Source organism: Neopelma chrysocephalum, unplaced genomic scaffold (assembly GCF_003984885.1).
Source record: "Neopelma chrysocephalum unplaced genomic scaffold, ASM398488v2 Primary Assembly neopelma1_75, whole genome shotgun sequence".
Lineage (NCBI taxonomy): Eukaryota > Metazoa > Chordata > Aves > Passeriformes > Pipridae > Neopelma > Neopelma chrysocephalum.
Window position 1 is genome coordinate 8088377 of NW_020897736.1, and position 23601 is coordinate 8111977.

The following is a 23601-nucleotide window of genomic DNA, read 5'->3' on the forward strand; positions in this document are numbered from 1 at the left end:
TTCTGTAGTTCTCTGTTTGCTCTAATAATTTGTACTGTGAATGTAGTTAAGGCTCAAACATCTGAAGTCAAACTAGGTCCTCAGCTATGCCCATAAACTGAATAAATACAATTCAGAGATTAGCCTGACCATAAATCGCTAGGCATTTTCAGCCTTCTGGCACTACAAAAGACTGTTTGACTTCCAAGCATGACAGCACCAATTTTAATACTGGGAGAGTTTGTTCCTCCTTATAGCACATGGACAGACCTACTTCCTCAATCACACAAGTGACAGCATTTATTGTTTTTATGTCTCCTCATGAGTACACTGGTCTTGTTCATTTTCAAATGGGGACACAATAACAGTCACTTGCCAGCAGGGCAAAAATATGGAGGTGAGCCTTTGATTCACGACTTGTTCCCTCACGAAATGCAATCTCTTCTCCATGCAACTACAAGTGCTATTGCAAATGGCCTTTTTGCTTCAAGCACCTAGGTTTGCCCAGATTGGAAATGTCAAAAACTAGGATTCTTCCATCTAAATCCTTCTCTCTCAAATACTGGAAGATGGATATGACAGGACACTTGCACTTCTGACTCTATGTAGTCTTGTTGCTCATCCACTTTCCAGAGAAACAGTTTGATAGCTGCTGTCAGTACCTATCACCTCCTTTCTGGAGTATAGCATTGGAATATGGGAAAACTGGTTGGCAACCAAGTATCTTGGGAAGTGCAAAAGCAACTCACAGAGAAAAATCCCATAAAAAAAACCCATAAACATCAGTTGTTTACAATACACTGGGGAAAACCAGAAATTTAGGGGAACATCAGCATTCAAGACAGGCATTACTCAGGATAATGCCTGTTTTCCACTCCTCAGCTCCAGGCAGCTTGCTATGTCCCTAGGTTCAACCAAAAGCAAACTACCAACTAGGACACATCACTAACATCATTAGCAAGTGAAAGGAATGTAGGAGATTTCCAGGATTTGTTGGAACAAGCACTCCAAGGCTGAGTCCCAAGCAGAAGAGGTAAACAGCAGAGCTAATAAAACTGTTTCAGTGATACTATGGTGGAAAAGGGTGGGCCAAGAAGGAGGTACATGATAGCTCAGCTTTTCTATTCAACATGCCAGCTGTGTCCACTGAATCTCAACAGGACTGGATAGCTTCCAGCTTTGCAGAGTCAAATCTATTATCATCTCACCTCTGTTGTCATTTTTTATTGTGCTGCAATTTAAGCATATGGCATGGGACGTATTCTCAAGGTCATAGCAAGTCAGGGATACAGCTGGCTCAACATCTCAAGAGAAATAATCAAAATAAAATGTAAAAAATTAATTTAATACCTTTATCCATGATCCAGCTATTACCAGTGATCATCTTGTGTCACACGTACAAAAAAATTCCGCTGTATCATTCCTCAGGTACTCATCAATAATGAGGAAGACTGAAATACTGTTGCCCAGGGCCCCCAACAATTCCTTCATTGGGTTTTAGTGGTTCCTGGGTGCTTTGGGGACAGGGAGGCTAAAGAGAGCCATGTGCCCATTCTTGTCCAGTAAGTGTCTTTCTCTCCTGTTTCTAGTAAATATGTGAGTTCAAACACAACAGAACATCCCTCAGTCACCCAACACTTGAATCCTTCAGCCCAGGAACAGGAAAGCAGATGGAGAGAGTGAAAGCTGAAAGCCACTGCACTGCAGACTTTTTCCAAGATGTCTTTCAAGGCAACATCCATGGTGTAGCTCAACAGATGGACTAGCACAGACAGCCACCCCTATACTGACTTCTTGAAAGAGTTATAGAATTATTCAGTTGTGCTGGGAAAACAATTGTTTGTTTGTATAGCAGCAAACTTGGTCTATTGGATTAAGAGCCCATGGCTTTACCAGAGGCATTCACAAAGCATCAACATTTGGCAAACTTTGAACCAGAGGCTGAGTGCTCTCAGTAAAAGCCTTCATGCAGTCACTCTAGTTGCAGGAAATGTGTCTTTTTCTATATAGGGCTAAGAATCCCCAAACCAGTTCCCCTGTTCTGCCAGAAAAACAAAACAAGTAAGAAATGAGCCGCTTTCAGAAGTGAAGAAAAATGACCCTGCTTAACTACTGATCTTTTCCAAAACAGCAAGGCTAAACTGATTCTGGAATGGATCAGAAAATGGGAAGACAGAGTATGAAGGTCTGAATTACCTTTTTGCAAAATCTGCAGACATAAATAGCACTCTCATATGACAATATTAAGCACCTCCAACAAAAATTAGCAGATAGCAATAATATCCATGATGTTTGGGAACAGAGATAATGGCATCTTATGCATCAAGAAGGATGAGACCTGCTGGGATAGTCCTACAGACAAAATTTTCTTGAAGATATAAGGGCCCAAGAATCTCTACAATGTTCTCCCAGTTCTGTGACTTGCTTTTCCAAGCAATCTGAGAGAGCTCAAGTCAGCACATCTTTAAACTTCTTTTGTTTAATGTGGCAGAAAGCAAAGAGATCTGAGCACAGTTAAGCATGTGATTTCTTAGTTAGCATCCTGTCAAATAATTAAAACAAGCAAACAAACCAATAAAAAACACTTAATGAGGGAAAATCCTGCAGCAGTTCATGTAAGAATTTCATGTAAGAACCTTGTAGACATAAGAATCTACAAAGAAGACAAACACCCACCATCTCCTAATTTGTTTGCTCAGAAACCCCTTCTCTCTTCTTCCCCCACGCCCTAAATGCCATTAATCCTTACGTAGCTTTATGAAGTGAGGCCCACAAATGTAAAAGGTACAATTAGAATATCTTAAAAAATGAATCACCAATCAATTAGTGCAAGGGGTGGGAGGAAATAAGAGGCAGAAAAATAAAGCAAATAGGATGCAAACCTTTCCCTTGGGTAACAACTTAAGAAAAGAGAAAAAAACAAACCCCTTAATTTGAACCTTCAGTCCTTAGATTACTATAACTATTTTTTTCCTATACTTTTCTTGCTGTTACAGCTGCTTCCCATTTGAGCCACTTTGGACTAGAACTAGAAGCAGAACTATCAGACAGAAAAATCATTCTTTCTTATTCTGCTTTAGAATGAGATCTCCAGAGCACTGAGGGTCAGCTATAAAAATACTCATTTTAGAGATGATTTTTTTAAAAAAAGAAGCTTTTGAGACTTACCCATACTCAGGAAAAGTGTAAGCTCTGGGGCACAAAAGAAATCAGAAATGAGAAAAAGTCTGTCAGACTCACAAAAATGATGTAAGTATATTCCAGAAACTTACACCAGAAAGCACAGCATACATAAACTATTTCTTTGCTTTTTCTTTCTGCAAGTACTTATCAAACACGCTTTGTGGCAAGAATATTGATGAAGCTGTTTTTGTTGGTGGGTGAATACTGGCAAGAGGCCAAATTAAAATTATTTGTAAGTTTGTGTACCAGACTTCCAATTACAAGAACAATATACATCTTACTGGAGAACAGAAGCAGCATCGTGTGACCTGCAAACTCCATCAAAACAACTAAATTTCTGACTACTAAATGTAGTAAACTTCTTACGAATAAAGCATAGGTAAAAATTCCTTGCAGAAATAGAGGAAATATTTAATTGTGTACAGATAATTTTAAAAAAATAGTGCTGTAATTCAGTGGCCAAGTCATATATTTGTAACAATATGGCTAATTTTGGCAGAAACAGGAACAGGTCAAACCAGAGAAGGCCACTTCTGAAGGATGAGAACAGAGGGAAGGCTTTAATCTTGGCATATTGCTTTAATTCAGCCACACTTCTGTGGTAAATCACTGGTTCATCAATCATTTTAAATACATTAGCCCAGGCTGGCCAGGTTAAAGGGGATGGATAATATTAGGTCTTCCAATTAGACTAACTCTCACCTCTTCTGTTCAGCAAAGATATTTTGAATTAATATCAAGGAAGTCTTATGAACTGTATGGCCTCGCTCTTTGGTGCTGAGCTCTCCAATTCCAGTGTCTCTCCAAAGGGATGGCTTTTTCCTCTGACCAAGTCCAATGAGAAAATTTGGGGTATTCAATTCCTCTGACTCAGAAGCATTAAAATGGAGAGGGAAAAAAAAAATGTCTTATTTCTCAGCTCTCCCAAAAGCTTTCTTCAAAGAGGGATCCATATCACCAGTAAGACTTCCTTCATAGGGCCCTGTCAAGATATCTGCCATAATTTTAAAACTCATTTGTTACTCCTTGTTGTTTGTAATCCATTTTAAGCAAGAAGCTAAAATCTATTTCCATTAGTACTCCATCTCCTCCATCAGGTACAACATGCCAAGGAAAATGCTTTTCCAACATAGCATGTACTCACAGAACATGAAGTCGATTTTTTAGATTTGCTTTATTACCAAGACATATGGTTTGGAACTCAGCTGTACACAATGGCACAAAAGACATTAACTTGTAGCATGATGGATGCAGTAATGAACGGAACAGCACAGTGCAATATGCTACAGAAGGGTCTTAATTAGCAGGTGAGGTAAAAAGGAATCAAGAAGAACCATGGAACAGTGGGACATGATTGAACAGCAAAGAGATACCCAAGTTTAAAAATTAATCACAGAAGAAACCTGGGAAACTGTCAGTATGTGTCACTGAAGATTTGATTCTTCTGGGGTCATAACTGTGCCCGACTGTACTTGTACACAGCACAACTTCTTAAAGTAGGCCTTGTGTTTGGTCTTTTAAAAACAAAAGATGAGAAGAGGTTCTGGGCTCTGCGTCCCACAAGAGGGAGGCAGCAATTAAAATCACAAGGTAAGCTGGGGGGTAAAGCTCCAACGAGGGACAAATGCAGATGGCCTTCACATGAGCAAAGAAATTATATGACGTTTAATTTTTTATTATTATTATTAATAATATTTTCTGGTTTGACCACAGGGTTGTAAACTGGCAGAAGCAGGAGGCAGAATTCCCTGTGGAAATCAGTTGCTCTGTTTTTAGCAACTTACAAATGGAGATACTGCTCCTCTAAGACTGATTTGGGCAACCCAGACAAAATGAAAAAGAGTTCGGATATTTTACCCCTTTATTTTCTTCTTCCTTAGGTTGAACAAAACCTTAGATAAGATCAATAGTTTCTTTAATTTTATGTTTCACTTCCTTAAGGGTAGTTGGCTTATTGCATTTCCATTGATCACACAGACAAGGAGATTCAACAAGCAAACCATGTCTGTTCTCTTTTAATTTCCACCCTTCTCTCCATTTGAAATCAAATGACTTTTAAACGAGTCTGGGGTCACTATTGTTTCTCATTTACATATCAATAGTACCAAATTCCTGCCTTATCTTTCAGTCACTAAAGCATTTTAAAATTTCAGTCCACAAGAGGAGACACTCGTTCCTGGGAAAAAAAAACTCTAGAAGTATATTTTCTATCAGGGAAAGTAGGCTCTGGTTTACTTTCAGCCCTTATTTGACCTGTGGTGAGAGTGGGTACACTGACCAGCCTTGTGCAATTAATATTTTAACTTCTTGCAGCCTCTATACAGTTTTCTTTTTCTTCCTAAATCCTTTGCGCAAACCCCATCTCTTGCCTCTGTGCAACTCCAAGTACTGTATCTGTGCTCAGAGCCAGCAAAGCAGCTACTTCAGCTACTTCAGTGAATTCCTTTCATCACTTACAAGCTGAAAGAAAGTTAAAGACCAGGATCCAGGTCTGCTGTGCCCTTATAGAGGTTTGACCACTGATTCACTGAGTGATGCTGGACTTGGGAGCCTCTGCTGCATATAATGAGATGTTTTAAGTCCTGATTCTGTACTTCAAGTATCAAAAAACATAAGGGCATGCTTGTCTGGGAGAAATTCTGGATATATCCTTACAGGGAGATCAGTCTTATGCAATTAAAAAACTGACTCTATCATTCACAGTTAAACACAAATCTACTAAACCAAATATCAGAAAGCCTTAAATATTGGAGGCTGACATCTTCTGCCTGAGCATTAGTGTCAGTCTATTGTTTACAAACACATCAACTGGAAGGTCCAAGAGTGAAGATCTCAGGCTGAAGCCACTAGAAAAAAAAATGACCTCTTACGTGATTAATGTCCAGTTTACAGGAATAATTTCAGGGCTTCAAGATAATAATGAAGTAGTTTTGGCTTGATAGATGGAAGCTGAGTATTAAATGGTATTATGCAACAAAATCTTCAATTCAGTCTGTCAATTCCATACTGTTAATAATCTACTTTTAAGAGTAAATAAATAAGCAAACAAGGACCAACTGTAAAGATCACTTGAAAAGGAAGAGGAAATAGTTTATTAGTATTGATTATTTGGGAGATATAATATGTGTATTTATATGCAACTCCAGTATAATCAACATAAGAAATTATATTCCATTCTGATACTAACAAGTTGGGTACTTAATGTACTTGGAAAACAATTGGTGGAAATACTTTAAGGCTGCCTGAATCAGAGAAACTGTAAAAAGTGTTTGTATTAGCCTTGTGATGGAGCAGTGGTAAAGAAATGCTCCCTAGTGGGATTATTCGTATATCCTTCATCTTTGAGATAAATCATAATCTTAAACAAAGAGAAAAAAAAAGGATACGTGACATCATAAATATGATCCACTGATTCAACTGGGACTCAGCTTTTCAGGGCATTCAAAATGGAAATTTCAGAACTGCTTTACAGCCTTACAGACCTCCTTAAGAGCCACGAGAACACTGGATTCTGTCACCAGCCACAAGTGCTCACACGTGAACTTGCTCTTGCCCTCAGTGGCTGCCTGTGGCCCTGATCAGTGATGAAAATGAGGACAAGAAAGAACCTAGAAAATAATTTCACATATTCTAAGAGATTTCTTTAAAAAAAGAATCCTGAACCATCTGCTTATTTCTGATATCTCTACTATATATTACAAGGCCCCTGTGGATGGCACAATGCTTAAATGCAATGTCTGAATGTGGCATTTAATGTTCTCTTCACATCATTTCAAGCATCTAATGGCAAAAATGAAGAAAATTTGGGTAAAGATCCCCCAGATGCTGATGGAGAACAAGTCATTAGCTGTGATACAATCTGATGTGTCACTGTGTTTAGATCTTACTGTGGTTATCTAAGAAATCAGTGAAATCCTCCTCCATGAAGATCACTAGGATTTTTGTCATTAACTTCAGTCAAAATAGATTTTCCCCCCACTGTCTGAAAAGATTCAAACCCACTGTCTTGACCTGTGATGCCTATTAAAAAACCATTAGCGCTGCTCAGGAGTAGGGAGTGGTAGATGTAATGCCCAGGGCAATTATTTTCTCTTTCTTAAAATTATGTGCCACTTTTTTTTCCTGCCTTTCTTGTCCTGGAATTGATGTGTGTATAGTAGAGCATGGTTAAAACAGCAGCTGAATACTTCCTGCAACATTCTACAGAGAGGTAAAAGGATTAGTATAGAGCTTCCAAAGATAATAATTTGAATGCCTTATTAATTAATTGTTATTTGTAATAATGGCTTTCCTTAAGGGTCTTTCAGGATCCTTAACTGCTTATTAATGTTGTATAGACAAGGATTGCTCCCTAGTGGAAGAAATGAGATGGAATGTGGAAGCCCTTCAATGAAAACAATAGGTTTGGAAAAGGGACAAGCAAAAGAATTCATCATTTAAATGAATAGAGAATTATGATCACTCAAATGCAATTACCAGAGTTCATCCTGTTTGCTTAAACAGTGCCAGGAGATCTCACATACTGATGCCTGATGCACTCAGTACAAGTACAGCCCTTCCTACAAAGACTGGAAACTCATTTGATGTGGAATTCAGGTCTGTCTAGATCACAGTCAGAGGTATAGCTTGAACTCATTGACAGCTGTCAAAACTAGCCTTAGATTAGTTACCTTTGCCTGTCAGGAACAAGCAACTCCAAATGCAAGATTCTCAGTGCAGCCTCTTAAATTTAGTCAGATGATTGCTCAGGTTGACTGCCTGTACCAAAGAGCTTGGAGCCACTAGTATTGCAGTTAACTACCTTAGAATTAGGCTCAAAAGTGTCCATATGACCTGCAAGCACTTTTTTAAAGGCACTTTGAATGCCCTTGTAAGGATAAGAGTCCTGTATCATCCCTAAAACACTCCTTTCTTCAGCTCAATGCTTTTGGCTCCAGAATGGAGTTTCCTTTTATTTCACTGCTGAATGAATCCTCAGAGAGGGACTCTACTGGCATGGAAGGTAGAAGAATGAGGGTTCATGGAAAGATTTCACTGAAAAGAAACTCCAACGCAGACTCCGTGGGTCTGGAGAGAGCAGACTGCTCAAGACAGCCATCTACCCCATTTCACCCTTCCAAGCTCACGGGATGTTCATTAGGAGAAGGGTGGCACAGGGTTCTTTGAAAGGTTTACTCACTTTGTAGAGTCCGTGGCTGCAGCTGCAGTAGGTGCTTTCCATGGTGTAGCTCCTCAACACACCCATTTCCTTCCACACCACCACCCGGGCCGTCGACTCCCGAGACTTCTCCACCAGGAAGCTGCAGCTGTTCATGACAAATGCAGGGGCCACTTTATCCAGGATTTTAGGAAGAGTCTATGAGAAAATGAATTGCGCATTATGTGCACATGTTTATATCACACACATATATACAGACAGACCTGTGTATTTTAATGTGTCTACAATCAAATCTATCTACAGACACTGTTACCAAGAGCTCCAACTGGTACATCATGTCAATCAATCCTCTCTGAAACCCTCAGATTCTAGCATTTAGTTTTATCCCAAAGACTAAAATGAAAACTTTCTGGTACAATTGGTATATCTCATTCAAAATCAAACATTTGCACATCCAATAGTTTGGGGGGGGCTGAAGTCAGAGTTTTGTTTTCAAGCTGCTTTGACATTAACCTGCATCTTCCTGTTGTGCTGCTAAGAGGGCTGCAGTCATAATTCACTACCTAATATTTCTATTCTCCCCTCTACAGTTATACTATATCTCTTCCTATGGTACATCCACTGTTTGACAAAGGATTGAGTTATAGGAGGAATTTTGTCTGAACATGGAACAGAGCAGAGAAAAGGGGTGTGTATTCTCACAGAAGGTTGCACATAATTATGTGAAAATAAAGCTCAGCATTTAACTAACTTGCATTGTAAAACAAACCAAAATATTCTCATCAGAATCCAACTTATACATTTTATACAATTCATTTTAAAAAATCTCAATAAAAAGTAACATTGAAAACACGGTAAATATTACATCTTAGCCCTGAGTGATTTTCTTATTCTCGAAATTTTATTTCCCAACAATGTTTACAAACACTCCTGAAGCATCAAATATTCTATCAGTGCAGAGCCAACACTTAGTCATTACAGAGGGCTAAATGTGTTACTTTTACACTTTATAAAAATAGATACCAGATACATAGAGCACACCTGGTACTAGTATATAAACTGGATTGTTAGGTACACACACACATATACATGCATGTGGGTTATGTCTGTGTGTGTCTTAACTTCAGTGCTGGTACACCAACCATAACACATGCCAAAAGACATTTTGATTCATCTAGAGGAGAGAAAGCAATATTAGACCATTATTTCTCTGATGACAGTTCTCTTAAACAGCTGAAATGAGCAGAATCATATAGAAGGAGTTTCCACGTATGGCTAATGGCATTTACCCTTGAATTTCATTCAGTTTGGGTGGTAAAAGCCAACGAAGCTAATTTCACTTTCCAATAACCATCAGTTTCACTGACTGATTCTGAGTAATTGTAGTTCCGTTCTGTTGGGCTTTACTTCATAGCACTGTATGGGAATATTCAGTTTGAAAGTAAATGAATAATGTCCTTTCCTAAAACACATTTGATGTGAATGATACATATTTGGCCTAAACTATTTTGCAATATCTCCTGCAAACTGCTTAACTGTACACATCTTTATAATAAACAAGTAAATTTTATTTTTCAGTGTATTCTGACTACAGCTGTCAATGGTCTCTATATCTATGGAACTGGTAAAGTTTCATAAGGTCCATTTTTCAGCTGAAAAAACTGTGATGGAGAAACCTGAAACAAAGAAAAAGATTCCACTTTAAATCTGAGACCACCTCGAGCCTCACTCTTAAGTCAAGATCTCCAGTGTGTTACTAAGAACTGCTGCACTCCCTTTCCTGTGGGTGCACTGAACAAAGGAACCTTGAAAACTGACTGCTTGCCTTCAGCGAAGAATCCAGTGTGTCTGCATTGCCTTCAACCTGCTACTTGCTGCATGGGGATCACAAAATAGTACACTTTCATCCCAGCTTCCAGGTTTTCCTGTATTTTGGTTGAACAGGAACTAAAAAAACTGCAGCAGAACCATATGATTCAGGTGTTTATAAACCTCAGCACAACCAGTTAAATCCAGTTAAACTGTATGTAAAGATTCAGATAGTTTTCATTCTGCCCTTATCTGAACCTACAAACAAATTTTTTTTTGTAAATATATACCATCAAACACAATAATCAGAACCCTAATCCAGTTTAGGTTTTTAAAGCAATTGAAATTATATGCATAATCAATCTTTTACTTTTAATTAAATAAAAATGCTGGCAGGTAACAGTAATGTGTCTGTACACAGGGCTCATTTAAGAGTATTAGCAAACCTGAATTTAATATTCTTTTCATTTTACCAGCATTCACTGGATTTCACACTAATGGTTCTTTCTTCTCTACTTATTCTTCTCATTAATTATCTTTCAATAGCATATTTTGCATGAAAACACATCCCTTTAAAGGATGGTTTTATGATAATACAGCAGTTTCTGTGTCACTCTCACAGCTGGATTTGTCATGTACAACAGCAAAGAAAGCTGCTCCCATCACATTGAACCCTGTCCATAAACCTCCAATACCATTAGGAAAAAAAATGGAATTATATTTCTTTACTGATATCCCTGCAGAGATCGCTGTCAAAGGGGCCTGGAATGTTTATCAAAAGGTTGGGATTACGATGCCAATGCCGTGCAAGTCACCCAAGGCCACCAAATATTAGAAGGAAACAAAAACTCTGACTCTGTATATTGCCAAGGGCTACAGCTAAATCTATGACGTATGAGGCAAAGTCTGTTCAAAAAACATAATTTTCTTGAGATATTTGGTTCCTGCTCCTGGGGAGAAAAATCAATCATGGAGGCCAGATTAATTCTCAGTTCTCCCAAGGCAGGAGAGAAACCTGTGCAAACAGTCCAAGGAAGCAGGTCTGAGGCAGGGGTGGTTGTCTGCTGAAGTTTGCAACTGCAGATATGTCCCATTGTAAATCCACTTTCCCCAGCCTAAGTAGGAAGAGGGTGACCCACAGGTTAGAACTGCAGCAGGCACCCACGCCTTGTTTTGTGCAAAAGAGAGGATTTGAACCACAAGATCTTTCTATAGGCCACTAGAGAGTATTTTTGGACAGCCTTGGAGCCTTTCTTCATTGCAGATTCAAGTCAGGCTCCTGATGCTGACAGCAACATTTAAATTCTGTTTGTGTGGCAATAACCATCCTCAGTCTTTGCAAGCCCTCGGAATTCAAACACACCAAAAGATGTCCTGACTGTAAGTACCCTCCCTGCTTTCCTTGGGAAACAGTGCTTGCCACAGGGATTACCTTCTTCCAGTAAAGTCTCAGTGTGCTGTGTACAATTCCATAAGATGAACATGGAAGACACTGTGTCCTTATAAGGATAATTAGTATTTATGCTGAAGGAGCAAAAAAATTATACAGAGGTATAAATTGGCAAAGACTTTTCAACCTCTTTTAGTTTTGAGTGAACCAAGCCATAACTCTATAATCAGTTTAAAGCCACAATTCATACGTTAAGAAATTAACATTTTTTAAGACTAGAATTGGAGCTTATAAGATTTTTTTTTCCTCAAGGAAATTTGTTATTTGATAGGAAAATACCATCTAAAGAGACACCAAAAAAAAAAAAAAAGAGAGAGAGATGGGCAGGAAATCCAAAGAACAGTTTGATGAACAAGACATTTACATGAAGTAGAAATAAAAGAGATTTTATTATTTTTTTCTTTATATTAAAAAAAAAGCCTAGATATGACACCAAACACTTGCTGTGGAAATAACTTTACTATATTAGATCTGTTTGGTATCCATTGAATTATCTGGTGTTTTCAGTGGGACCAGGAGCATTTCGTGATTAAGCAGTTTGATTGAGTAGGACAGTGGCACACTGTCATTTTCTCAGTTACCATTACATAATTCCAATTTATTTTCTTATTATGCTGGGTTGGTGGAGACAAAAGTGTATGTATCTCCAGAAATTATAAACCACAAAAATATGCCTGTCTTGTTAGCATATAGCCAAAGATGTGTCTTACTAAAATAACAAAAATATTTTAGTAGATGAGTCCCTAATATCTATTATGCATGGCTTGAAACTCTCTGCATCATTACTCCAAGGGAAACTTGCACTTTATCTCTAAAATTTGTGAGGTGATCTTATCTTAAATATATAGGCATATACAGGCCAGTAATTAAGAAAGGAACCAAGTGGACCTACCCTGTAGCCAACATCTTCTGTGATAACTGCTGTGTCAACCATGCAGCCTGCCTGCCACAAGGTCTCCTTGATGCTGCAGCCATAGAGGAACACATTCTTTCTCTGGGAGTGTCCGTGGTAGTCACAGAATACCTAGGGAGAGGAAAAAATAAGGCAATTGAAACATTGAAAAAGTTTCTTGGTTCTTCATAATAAGCACTATAAGACTATGGAGTGCTTTAATGTGTTTTTTTCAGCTCTCTTTGGAGTAGCTTAAACTCTGGGCCATGCCTATAACCTGTGTCAAACTTTGTTAGTCAGTTGTATCTTGTTTTATTTATTTGATCTGACATGATCTCAGGGATCCAGAGTCAAAACTAGTGCATTTCTGTCTGCAGCAGAAATAAACATGACACCTGCGCAAGAATCCATGGCAACTCAGGAACCTCAGGGTTCAGGGGAACTTCTGATACCACAGCAGAGTAATTTTTCAAGCTCTTTCTACTTCTAAACTCCTAAAGCCCAGCTTTATCCTTGTGAGATTTGAAATCTGTGCTTTCCCAAGCAATTAATCACCACTTTGTCATCTTTAAACTCAAAACCCGTGCTACATAATTTTCAGGAAAATATAATTGTGCACTTGTATTGTCAGACCTTTGCATGAATTCCTGGAAGTCAAGCACAGAACATGACCCATCTTCATGGCAAATAATCTCATTCCACACTAATCTACCTGTCTATCTAATCCATCTCTGATGTCAGCTGTCATATAAGCTTAGCACAAGGCACATTCCCAGTTTTAGCGGAAGCGTTGATTGCCTTTATAGGCAGATATTGACTTTCATAGAAATGAAAATCACAATTTAATGACCCAAGAGGTAAATATTGACCCAAGTTTTAAAGAAAAATCAATCTCAGTGCCCTCTGAGATATGAAGTCGATAAACACACAGTTGTTACATATATTTTCCATGTCTTAATCAGGAATATCCAGAAATCTGTCAGTGAAAATATAAGAATTTCTAAAGAGAAAGAATTGCTTAATTTTAAACCAGCATTCACCATTGAGTAGAAGGGAGCTTCAAGATTTCATCAAGAAAGTTTTCCAGGGCTTATGTGGGAGACAAACAAATGTGTGAAGGTAGAGAAGAATTATGGTTTAATATAAAAAGAGATGGGGGAAAAATATGTGCTAAAAAAATAGAATCACAAAACTACTTAGATTAGAAAATACCTCTAAGATCATTATGTACAAACATTAACCAACACTGCCAAATCCACCACTAAACCATGTCCCTATTTTTAAACATCTCCAGAGTTGGTGACTCCTCTGGGTAGCCATTTCCAATGGTTGATAACTCTTCAGAGAAGAACTTGCTTCCTCATATCCAGTCTAAACCTCCCGTGGCACAATTTGAGGCCGTTTCCTCTTGTCCTGTCAAATGTGACTTGGGAGAAGAGCTTGACACCCACTCACTGTCAGCCCATAGATCCAGCCTGTCCAGATCCCTCTGCAGAGCCTTCCTATCCTCCAGTAGATCAACACTCCCGCCCATATATATGTATTCTTACCTAAATACATACACAAGAGGGTAGAAACAGATGGAGTAGATGAGCTTCTTCCACCAACTGTTAGGACAACTTACCCTAGTTTATTTATTTACCAGCTATACAGTAACTAAGTTTAGCCACAGCAAGTCAGGGAGTTTTAATTATCCAGGAATTGAACATGTACATTCTTTCATCTCCTCTGACAAACACTAAGTTGCCCTACTGGAAAGGTTAAGGCATACGTGCATAATGAATCATCCCACTGCTCCCAGTCAGATGGACAATTATGCACATCTCATAGCTTATATGCTGTTGCTTCCTTTGGTTTCTTACCTGCCAACTTTCCTTCCTGCACCATCACTTGCCTACAGCTCCTTCTGTGGGGCTGGGAATCTGCACATCCCTGTACCTGCAGCATGCACATTCTACACCTGGAGCATGTGAGCAGCGAGCTACTCACCAAGAACTTCGACCCATTCACAGTTATCCTGTACTATCTCCTTCCAAAAAGCTGTATTTATTAATTCTCTTAATGACAGATACTTTTCCAGCTTGTGTTTCATCTAAGCTATCAGCAATACACAGCCATAGCTTGGGTTAACCACAGGTACCACCTAGAGAGTATTCCTATGAATATCAAAGAGGATTTTATAGTTTTTATCCTATTTCAAGGCAGAGAACCCAGATCAATTTGGTATCAATTACCTGCCAATTCACAGAATTACCAACACACAAAAGACAAAATAGATATCTATCTAAAATATTATTTCTCAGAAACCACACGGGGATGATCAGAGAGTGGGGTTGCCTGATCAGTAGCAGGTTATAATTCTGCACCTCAAGAAACCTGCAGACGAGTCCTTAGTGACAGGTCTGGAATGACATTTATTTACTGGTAAAGGATTATCAAAGCCAGGTGCTGTAATATGGTGACTGGTTCAGGCCATGGGATCTTTCACTGAGGGTCACCAGCTTCCACAGCAGAAACATCAGTACCACAGCAAACACTTCCAGTCTATTTGCAAGTTGCATAGAACTACATTTTAATTAAGTTTACTGGATACTGTAATCACTCCTAATGTTTATACTTAATTATTCTTCATAGTGCATGCTTCTGCCTGATTTTCACATTACAGGGTAGCTTATGTCTCACCATTCAGCCAAGGCTAAGCTATATTTTGTAGTCTGAGCACCCAATACAGAATTCTTCTGGGGATATGTCTGGGCAAACACTGAGCAAACTTGGCATCTACCAATGCTTTTTCTCCAGCCTGTCCTTCCATATGCCTGAGACACTAAGGCACACAAACCAGTCAGATTCCCAAGGTTTGCACTCACTGGGATATGACTCAAAGACACACGTTAAATTTTTTTATCTATTCGAAGTTATTTTATTTGCCAGCACTGATCATCCTAAAGGTAAGGATTGTTTTCTAACTCAAAAACAGCCCTCCTCATGAGTCACAGAACCAGACACCTTTTAAAATAATAATAAAAAAAAAGCAAAATATAAAAGGGGAAGCAAGAAAATCTGTTAGAAAACAGAGCATTTTGAAATGTCTTTTTTTCAGTAAAATCTCTTTTTTTTTCCGTAATAACATTTTGACAGGACTTTGAATGTCAGTTTTGAGGTAGACGTGCTTAGGGTTTTTTTCCTCTCAGTGAGTACATCCTTGCAGGCTGATGCTTGTTTCCAAGCTTGATATAATGGCTTTGAATGGCAACTCTGCTCATTGCCTCCTGGTCCATTGGAAGTTCTTCCTTTCCCCTTCTAGGGTATCCTGCTCTTCACTACAGTTGCAATGTTACTCTTTGCAATGCTACAGTACATCCAGGCCTGTGGTCATACAAGGTTCCCACCTTCAGCAAGAGAAGCCAATAAAACCCCCACAACAATTCAGACTGTTGTCTATACAACTTAACAATTAAAATGGCTTTGTTTTAAAGGCTGTTAAACCTAAAGTTCTTTGCTTTACTCCTTTAACCAGCTGTTCTTTGCTTTAAAGGAACTGCTTGCACATCACCAGGATAAATTAAACTAAATCAGTTCAGAGAAATCATTTGGCTATCAGTGAACTTGGCTCCATGGGATCTTGGGGGTTAAAAAAAAATTAAAAAAGAAACCGAGCTGTCTTCTGAAGGAGGGAAACGGCATTTTTGAGCATGTATAAACTAAAATCAATGTACTCTTCAAAGGCGTAGAAAAATCAGTTTACCAAGTCTGACATGCAGTCTGTGAGTGAGGGAGATGGGAGGATCAATAGTTTCCCTTCACTCAACAATGATGAAAACTTGCACTCAGTGTTAGACTTCATCCACACCTGGATATGACAAGGAGGCTTGTGTATTAAAAGAGGCCAGACAGGAAATAGCAGGGTAAAACAAGACTGATACTACACTGCTCTGAACCAAATGAAAAGGTTGGTGACTCAATGAGTTTCCACAATATTCTTCAGTCTACAGAGATAAATTTTAGGGCTGTTGTTTTATCCAAAAACCACATTCCCACAAGAATTCCCTTAGTGAAGCTCACAGATATTTTCACCTTGTCTGGGGTTTGTCTCATCAAACCCAGGGGGAATCTGGTGCACTTGGACATTTCCTGCCTGGCTGTAGCTGTCATCAGCCAACCTGTCAGTCCATGCATCCACATCTGCTTGTCAACATTTGAACCTCCTTGAGGCTTTTCTTCTGAGGTCTCAGAACTATCTTTTCAGTCTGCTGGGCAACAAGACTGAGCAGATGTGATGGATCACAGCCCTAGCCCAGCTGCAGCTTTGAGGTGAGACCCATATCATGAATTTGTGGTAGCCCACAAAACTAGTTGTTTTCTTCCTTACCAAAGCAGCATGGAAGTTCAGACACCGTGAGGGCTTGGAGGCTCTGTTTTCATGGGCTTTAGCATAGTCCACTTAGACTAAATCTTTGTGGAATTTCTCATATCACTGCCATGAAGATAGCAATAACCTACTCATAATATTTAGCTCAGTTGGAGTACTTGGAAGATATGAAGAGCTTTAAGGAATTCATTTTGTCATTTTTATTCCAGGTGTGCAGAGATTCTGAAATTTGGAGTTGGTGGATAGACGGTGCAGTAAGTAATAAATATCCAAGACTTCCAAAACAATTCTGTAAGATGAAGGAGTAAAAGCATATGATGCTTTCCAAATCACTCCAGCTCTATGACAAGACTGTTCACAGAACTACAGTAAGCAATCCACGCACAGAAACTCACAAAAGATTTTGGAAGAGACTCACCAGAGGAGCCCGGCCAATGCTGCGCAGGTAATAGAGAAGACCTTTGACGTGGTAAATAGTTGGATGCAGCTGGGAATTGGGTGTCATCCACTGTCTGTTCAGATCATCCCCACTCAATGAACAACGGTAGCTGAAATCAGAAAGCAACACATCACAAACTAGTAAAAAACCAGCTGATTCCAAAGAGTTTCCAATCCTGGCAAGCCCTGGCACAAGGACTGGGAATGTCAATAAAATACAGATATAAAGGTTTTGAAGACTGGGCTGGAATGAACCAATGGTCCATATTATATTTCAAAGGTTCTTGTAGTATATGAATGTTACAATTTCCTTTCCTTCCAAGGTTCACATAATTGCAGTCCTGAAAATAAATACAGTTTTTCCTTTACCTAAGAATGCACAAATCAAACACAAGAAGTGCACTTCAGTGTTCTAAATCTGTGCTATCTATGAAATTCACCCAGCTTACATAGAGCTCAGGCTTCTCAAAACCTCCACAGTAAACAAGCACTTCCAACTGCTACACATTCTAACTGAAGACACACACTTGAATCTCTTCAACCAGTCTGAAGTACAGATGCATTTAAGTGAGATGAGCTGGATCTCTCATTTAAGCTTCCCTACTCACAAGAAATGCCACTATCTAAATCCTGTCAAGAAGATCTTGATGCATGCTACATCACTATGGAGAACAATTACCTAGCTTCACTGCAAAGGCTGGATAAAAAGCTAAATAAGGATCCCAGACCTGCACTGAGCAAATGTTTCCCTTAGTTAGTTTGAATATATTCTGTTACTGACTCTGTGATCAGTCAGAGATGGTGTAGGATACTTGACTGTAGGGAGCAGTACAATTTTGAAAAAAATCCAACTAATCTCTCTAGTTAGTGACTATGTGCTGATCAGAGCCTCCTTTCACTCTTCAAAGGATTTGCTGTAATGTGGTTCATAATTTTCAAGTCATGGTGTGGTGATAAAATTCAGGCATCACTTCTACAGCATATGAGATATTGTGGTAGGTCCTCATCATCTCCACAATATCCTGGCCAGTACTAGAATGCTTCTGGTGGCACTGTAAACTTGGGCTGCTTCTGCTTCAAAAAAAATTTAAAAAATATCCTAAGCGTTGGGTGAACTTTTAGCTATGGAGTTGTATCCAGCTTTGCTGCTCCAGCTTCCTAGAACAAAATAGAATATAAATGTACTTGTAGAGATGGGATTCTGCTGCTGTACTGGCAGAGCCTTGCACTGAGGTGTTCTGCATGTAGCACTTCGGGCAATATCAATGCCTTGCAAAGGATGCTTGAAGAAAAAGGGTCATAAAGCAGGAATGCTTTAAAAAAAACAACCAAGGTGCAAACAATGGAGAACTGGTTAAGAATGAAAGACAAAGAAATAATAAGAACCACTAAGAATATTTCATACATTTTTAATGTACAAAAAACAAGGTCTCTAATGCCATCCTGGGGTTTCTGGCAACACCACAAGATCCATTCCAAGTTTACTCTCATTTCAGTTATCTGAATTCCCTTATTTCCTCATAATCCACAGTTCCCATGTTACTCATTCGGCAAATCATAAAACATTAGCAATAGCTAACACTTGGGAAGTCAGCAAATGGTGCTGTGAGGCTTCTGCCAAAAATTGTATATGAAATCATGACAACTTCTGTTATGTTTCTTAAAGGCTCTTCGGATAAAGTTACCTTTAGGCTCACCTCTCATGATCTTCAGGACAACAGCTGCTCAACTGAGATTAGCAGTTGTATTTCTGCCAAGAAATTGTGTGCTCACACAATTTCCTTTCAACAGGTACAATGCCACAGTCATTGGGTCACATTCAGGAATTCATCTTTCCCCAGTGTGACTATGAAAAAATAAACCCCAGACACTTCCTTGACATAAGTGTGATGCCTTCCTGCATCACAGTGATATACCAGGGAGCACAACTAATTGAAAAAAAAAAAACGAACAGAATTTTCATTCAGAGGGAAAGAATGATAACTAGACTTTTATTGTCATACTTTAATTTAAAATCAAGAAAAAATAGAGAGTCTTGTTATTTCAGAACCACAGAAATAGTTTCTCAACATTGTCAATGTTCACAAAAAACCACCCCTAAACCTACTATATGCCCTTTCCTGTGGGAATTGATATTAGTTTATGTCTACTCAAACCGTCCACACATATCCCTCTGCCAAAATGCCTTGGTACACACTGGAAGAGTCCAATACAAAGAGACAAACATGCAGGGGAATAGGAACATGACAGCTGAATATTACTCCTAACAAGATTCAGTAAATTCAGAGATTAATATTAAACCAATCCCAAGCTCAATTTTTATTTCTTAGACTAAACTAAAAGCCTCTAAAAAGTTCATTATTCCTTCAGCACTTATAAGAAAATCTCATGATCTGTCATATAAGAAAAAGTCCTAATCAAGTCTTTTAACACACATGAAAGCCAAGCAGGCAGTGTGACAAGGCATCAGTGTTTCCTACTGCAGAATCTGGTTCCCCTGTGGCCCATGGACTGCAAGGCTTTACTCATACACAGGCACAGCTTCCACACAGCACACCAAGTTCACAGCACCCTCACTCTTCAGGCAGTCCATAACACAATTTGCCAATTCTGCTGCTCTTACACAAATTGTGGATTTTCTCAGAGGTGACCCTATGACAAGACAATTCCCCCCCCCCTGCAGTTCACAGGTGCTGCTGGTTGCTTAGTATTAGTTTAAAAAGAATCATCCAACTCTAAGCCAGTAATTTGAAATTTCTTACTGACTGCAGGGAAGGAAGGTAACATCTCTGCATGAAGGAAAGAGCTAGAAAATGAAGTTCAGCTTTGGCCCTTCAATGGTTAACATCTCTGTTCATTTAAACAAACTTTAAATATTAGCCCTCAGTCTGGCTGTATCCACAGCTCTTAAGAAGATGCAAACTTTAAATTTAATTACAAGAGGCTGATTTTTCCCACCCTGCTCCCTCCTTCCTTCATATGCTAAAGTCTGTTTATTTTTGTACACATCAGTTCACTGCCAGCCCTGTTCCTCCTCATCCCTTCCCTTCCTTTCTTCTCTCTTTCCTAACAGTGATGACAGGCACAGATAATGTTTTTTGCCTGTTATGCTCTGCAGCCAAGGGCAAAGGTAAAATATTAAGCTGATTTCAAGTGCTGATAGCAAATAAAGGAACTGGGAAGCTGAGAATGGCTTTGAATGTTTGGCAGGATTTAACGAAATTCACTACTCAAATCAAAGGCATTTCTTACAAAACAGTTCCAAGTTATTCTATTTCCTTTAAATTCTTTACAAGTCTTTTCTCCTTTGCAGCATTAGCCAGAATACATGCCACCTTGGATGGGACTAGTGGCACCTTACAAAAACAATTGCCAAAAAGAAATCCAATACAAAAATCCCACTTTGTATAAAGTACCTGTAATTCTGCTAATTGTACATTACCCAGATATATTCTACATAATTCTCTCTGTTTTTTCTTGTTCACAAGCCTGATGCTTTTGTTATAGTCCTGCCTCCTCCTCTTCTTTTAAATAACCAGGACATTCTTTGATGTCTCAGCCACAGGACAGGCAGTAGCAGTCTCTGGGGCAGTGCATGGATACCAAGGGCAGCACAGCAAAAGGACACAAGGATACAAACACACCTGACACACTCCAGGCAGACCTTAATAATATTTCTGTAGGTATCTGTAGAATGACTCAGGAGAAGTTATGGCACTGGTAGAAAAAGAAATCTTCTGATCCTTACTAACTAAACTTCTCTAAACAGATGTGGACATACAACACTGACTATCACAATGATCACCTGGCAAGGTGTCCAGCACTTACTATGGCCCAAGGAAATAGAAACTTGCACAATCTGTCCTACAGTTGTGCTCCAACAGTGCCACACAGTAAGAGGAATAAACCCAAAGCACTGAAGCCATCCAGTCTCTGGAGAAAAAAATAACTCATGTGACCCGTTCCAAACAGAGTAAGTTCATCCTTGGGGGAATTTTTTAGCAAGTGAGATCTTCAAACATCATCATTACATATCATCAAAATGTTCCTATTTCTACGTAATTCTCAGTTCTAAAGACATATAAGTGCACATAGTCATGTAGGAGAACTACTCTATAAAAACTAGATCCCTGTGATACACCACAAAGATCAGATTGGGATTCCAATTCTGGACTCATAGGAGATGACTGAACTTCTAAATGGAGCATCAGACTCTTGCTTTGAAGGCAAAGACACCTCACAGGGAGTTAATGAGAAGGAGGTCAAGTAGCTAAAGTACAGACTTTTTTGGTTTAAGATAAAATTGCATTTTAAATCTGTTTGCATTTTTAAGACCTTGCTTTTAATCTTAATTCAAAGCATGACTTTAAGTTTTACTAAAAATGCATTTTCTCAGTTGTTTTTGCCTGCTCGGGGGCTTTGAGGGCAAAGTAACCTCAGATACTGCACAAAATTCTTCACAAACTATGCGCATGGATGGAGAGATACTACCTGGTCCTAACCTTAGGCTTGACAAGGTCAATGAAACCTTTTAGTTGACTGCAATAAGCCTCTGTACATGTTAAAAAATTGTGGGGGATGAGAGAGAGAAAGGTGAGCACACAGGGAAAACAAAACATAAAGGAACAGGGTTGCATAGTAAAGAGATTGGGGATAAATATAATGCACAAGATATTAGACAAAAAAGAAAGAAATGGAGAGAGAAAAGAAGTCACTTTTTAAAGAAAAGGTGTTGCTGTGCTTTGAAGATAAAATGTTTCTAAGTCTCTTGTCCTTTACAGATAAATGGAAAGACAGGACCCATCATACTGAATGACTGATGTCAGTACTGATAATAACAGCACCTGGGGCAGAGGGAACTGTAAAATCCAAAGGGATGCATCATGTTTGATATGTAGAGAGAAGCATCACCATTCGCTGTGCATCTTAAAAGCAGACAGCAGTACTAGCATAGGATGAGGGTATCTATAAAAAAGGAAGCAGGCACAAGTAAACATCAGGACACCATGGAGCAGCATGGGGCAGCTTCAACCAGACACAGCATGCTGGACCTTATATATAACTACTGCCTAGGACAGAAGCAAGAACATTTACATGAAGACGTGTTGGTCCTGCCATTCAGAAAACTCAGAGCAACCTAAAAAAAAAATAAAATAAAAAACAAACAAACAAACAACAAAAAAAAAACCACACACACACACAAAAAAACCCAAACCAAACCAAACAAAAAAAAAACAAACAAAAACAAACCAAATGGAAAAATCCTTGATTTCTCTTCATTTTAAATCTTTCTAAAAAGAGTGAGACTCGGTGATGTGAGGAAGCAGCAGAACCAGCAAAGCACACTCTCATATTTTAATGGACGGTGGACCAAGGCAGGCAGGCACTGTTTAACTAGATGATGAAAAACAAGGCCAAAAAGTCAACTTCTCCTAAAAGATCCCTATAAAGCACCAAGCAATGGTGGTTTCTCAATTGCACTGTAAACTCTTGCCTATTTATCACTAGGGCTTTAAAAGGAAATTTTTTACCACTTTCTTCTCTTTTTTTTTTATAGCACCTTACACACACACACACAATGCCAAATTCATCTCCTGAATGACACTTGTGCTATCTGGATGCCAACCAATTTAAGGATGCCATTGAAAGGACCTGTCTCATTTCAGACCATGGCTGCTGTACAACTCTTCCCTCCTGGCACTGACTAATGAATCTATGATTCACAACGCTTCCTCTTGGGCAAACACTATCCTGAAGTATCACTCTGCCAGCTTTTTTCTTGCCTCCCTGCAGCTGAGCACTGATACTAATTAGTGTAATGAGCCTTCAGCATTTCACTTGCTACATCTGACTGATTTTGTCGCAATGGACAATTCCTTGCTTCCCAAGATAAATTATGCAGTCTGTGTTATTCTTGTTCCATGCATGTAACCATATCTCTATCCTTGCTCAGCTGCCTCCAATAGAAAGGTTCCTTTTCTGTCTGTGGATACATTTCATTAAGTTGCATTTGGTCACAAATCACTTAGAGATGCAGAACGAGATCTGCTTCACTCCAGCTAATGCTGTCAACGTCATAATCAAATAAGACAAGGAGTTCACATGATCTGCTGAAAAGGTGAGTTAACAGCCTTATCAGAGATGAGCTAAACCCCCTTCCAGCTTCACATCAAAGGATGCCCATCACATTTCTATTTCCTCTAGTTGCAACAACAGTAATCATCAAATACCAGATAATTCATTCCTCTGCTGTTGCCCATGCTTTGCACTGCAAGAAAGACGCAAGTAATAAGTCTTTGTACTAATTTACGAAGGAGCAAAAA

The 23601-nt window shown here is 38.9% G+C and overlaps 1 protein-coding gene across 1 annotated transcript in view; it reads right to left on the reverse strand.

Annotated features, from left to right (window-relative positions):
• The window catches only part of AGBL1 (ATP/GTP binding protein like 1), a 249726-nt gene that overhangs the window by 110292 nt on the left and 115833 nt on the right, over positions 1 to 23601 (reverse strand). The window contains exons 17-19 of the mRNA XM_027688705.1: positions 17259 to 17388; positions 12472 to 12603; positions 8342 to 8518 (exon numbers count right to left, since the gene is read on the reverse strand). Coding sequence (XP_027544506.1) covers positions 8342 to 8518; positions 12472 to 12603; positions 17259 to 17388 — 439 coding nt within the window. The remainder of the gene's footprint in view (positions 1 to 8341; positions 8519 to 12471; positions 12604 to 17258; positions 17389 to 23601) is intronic.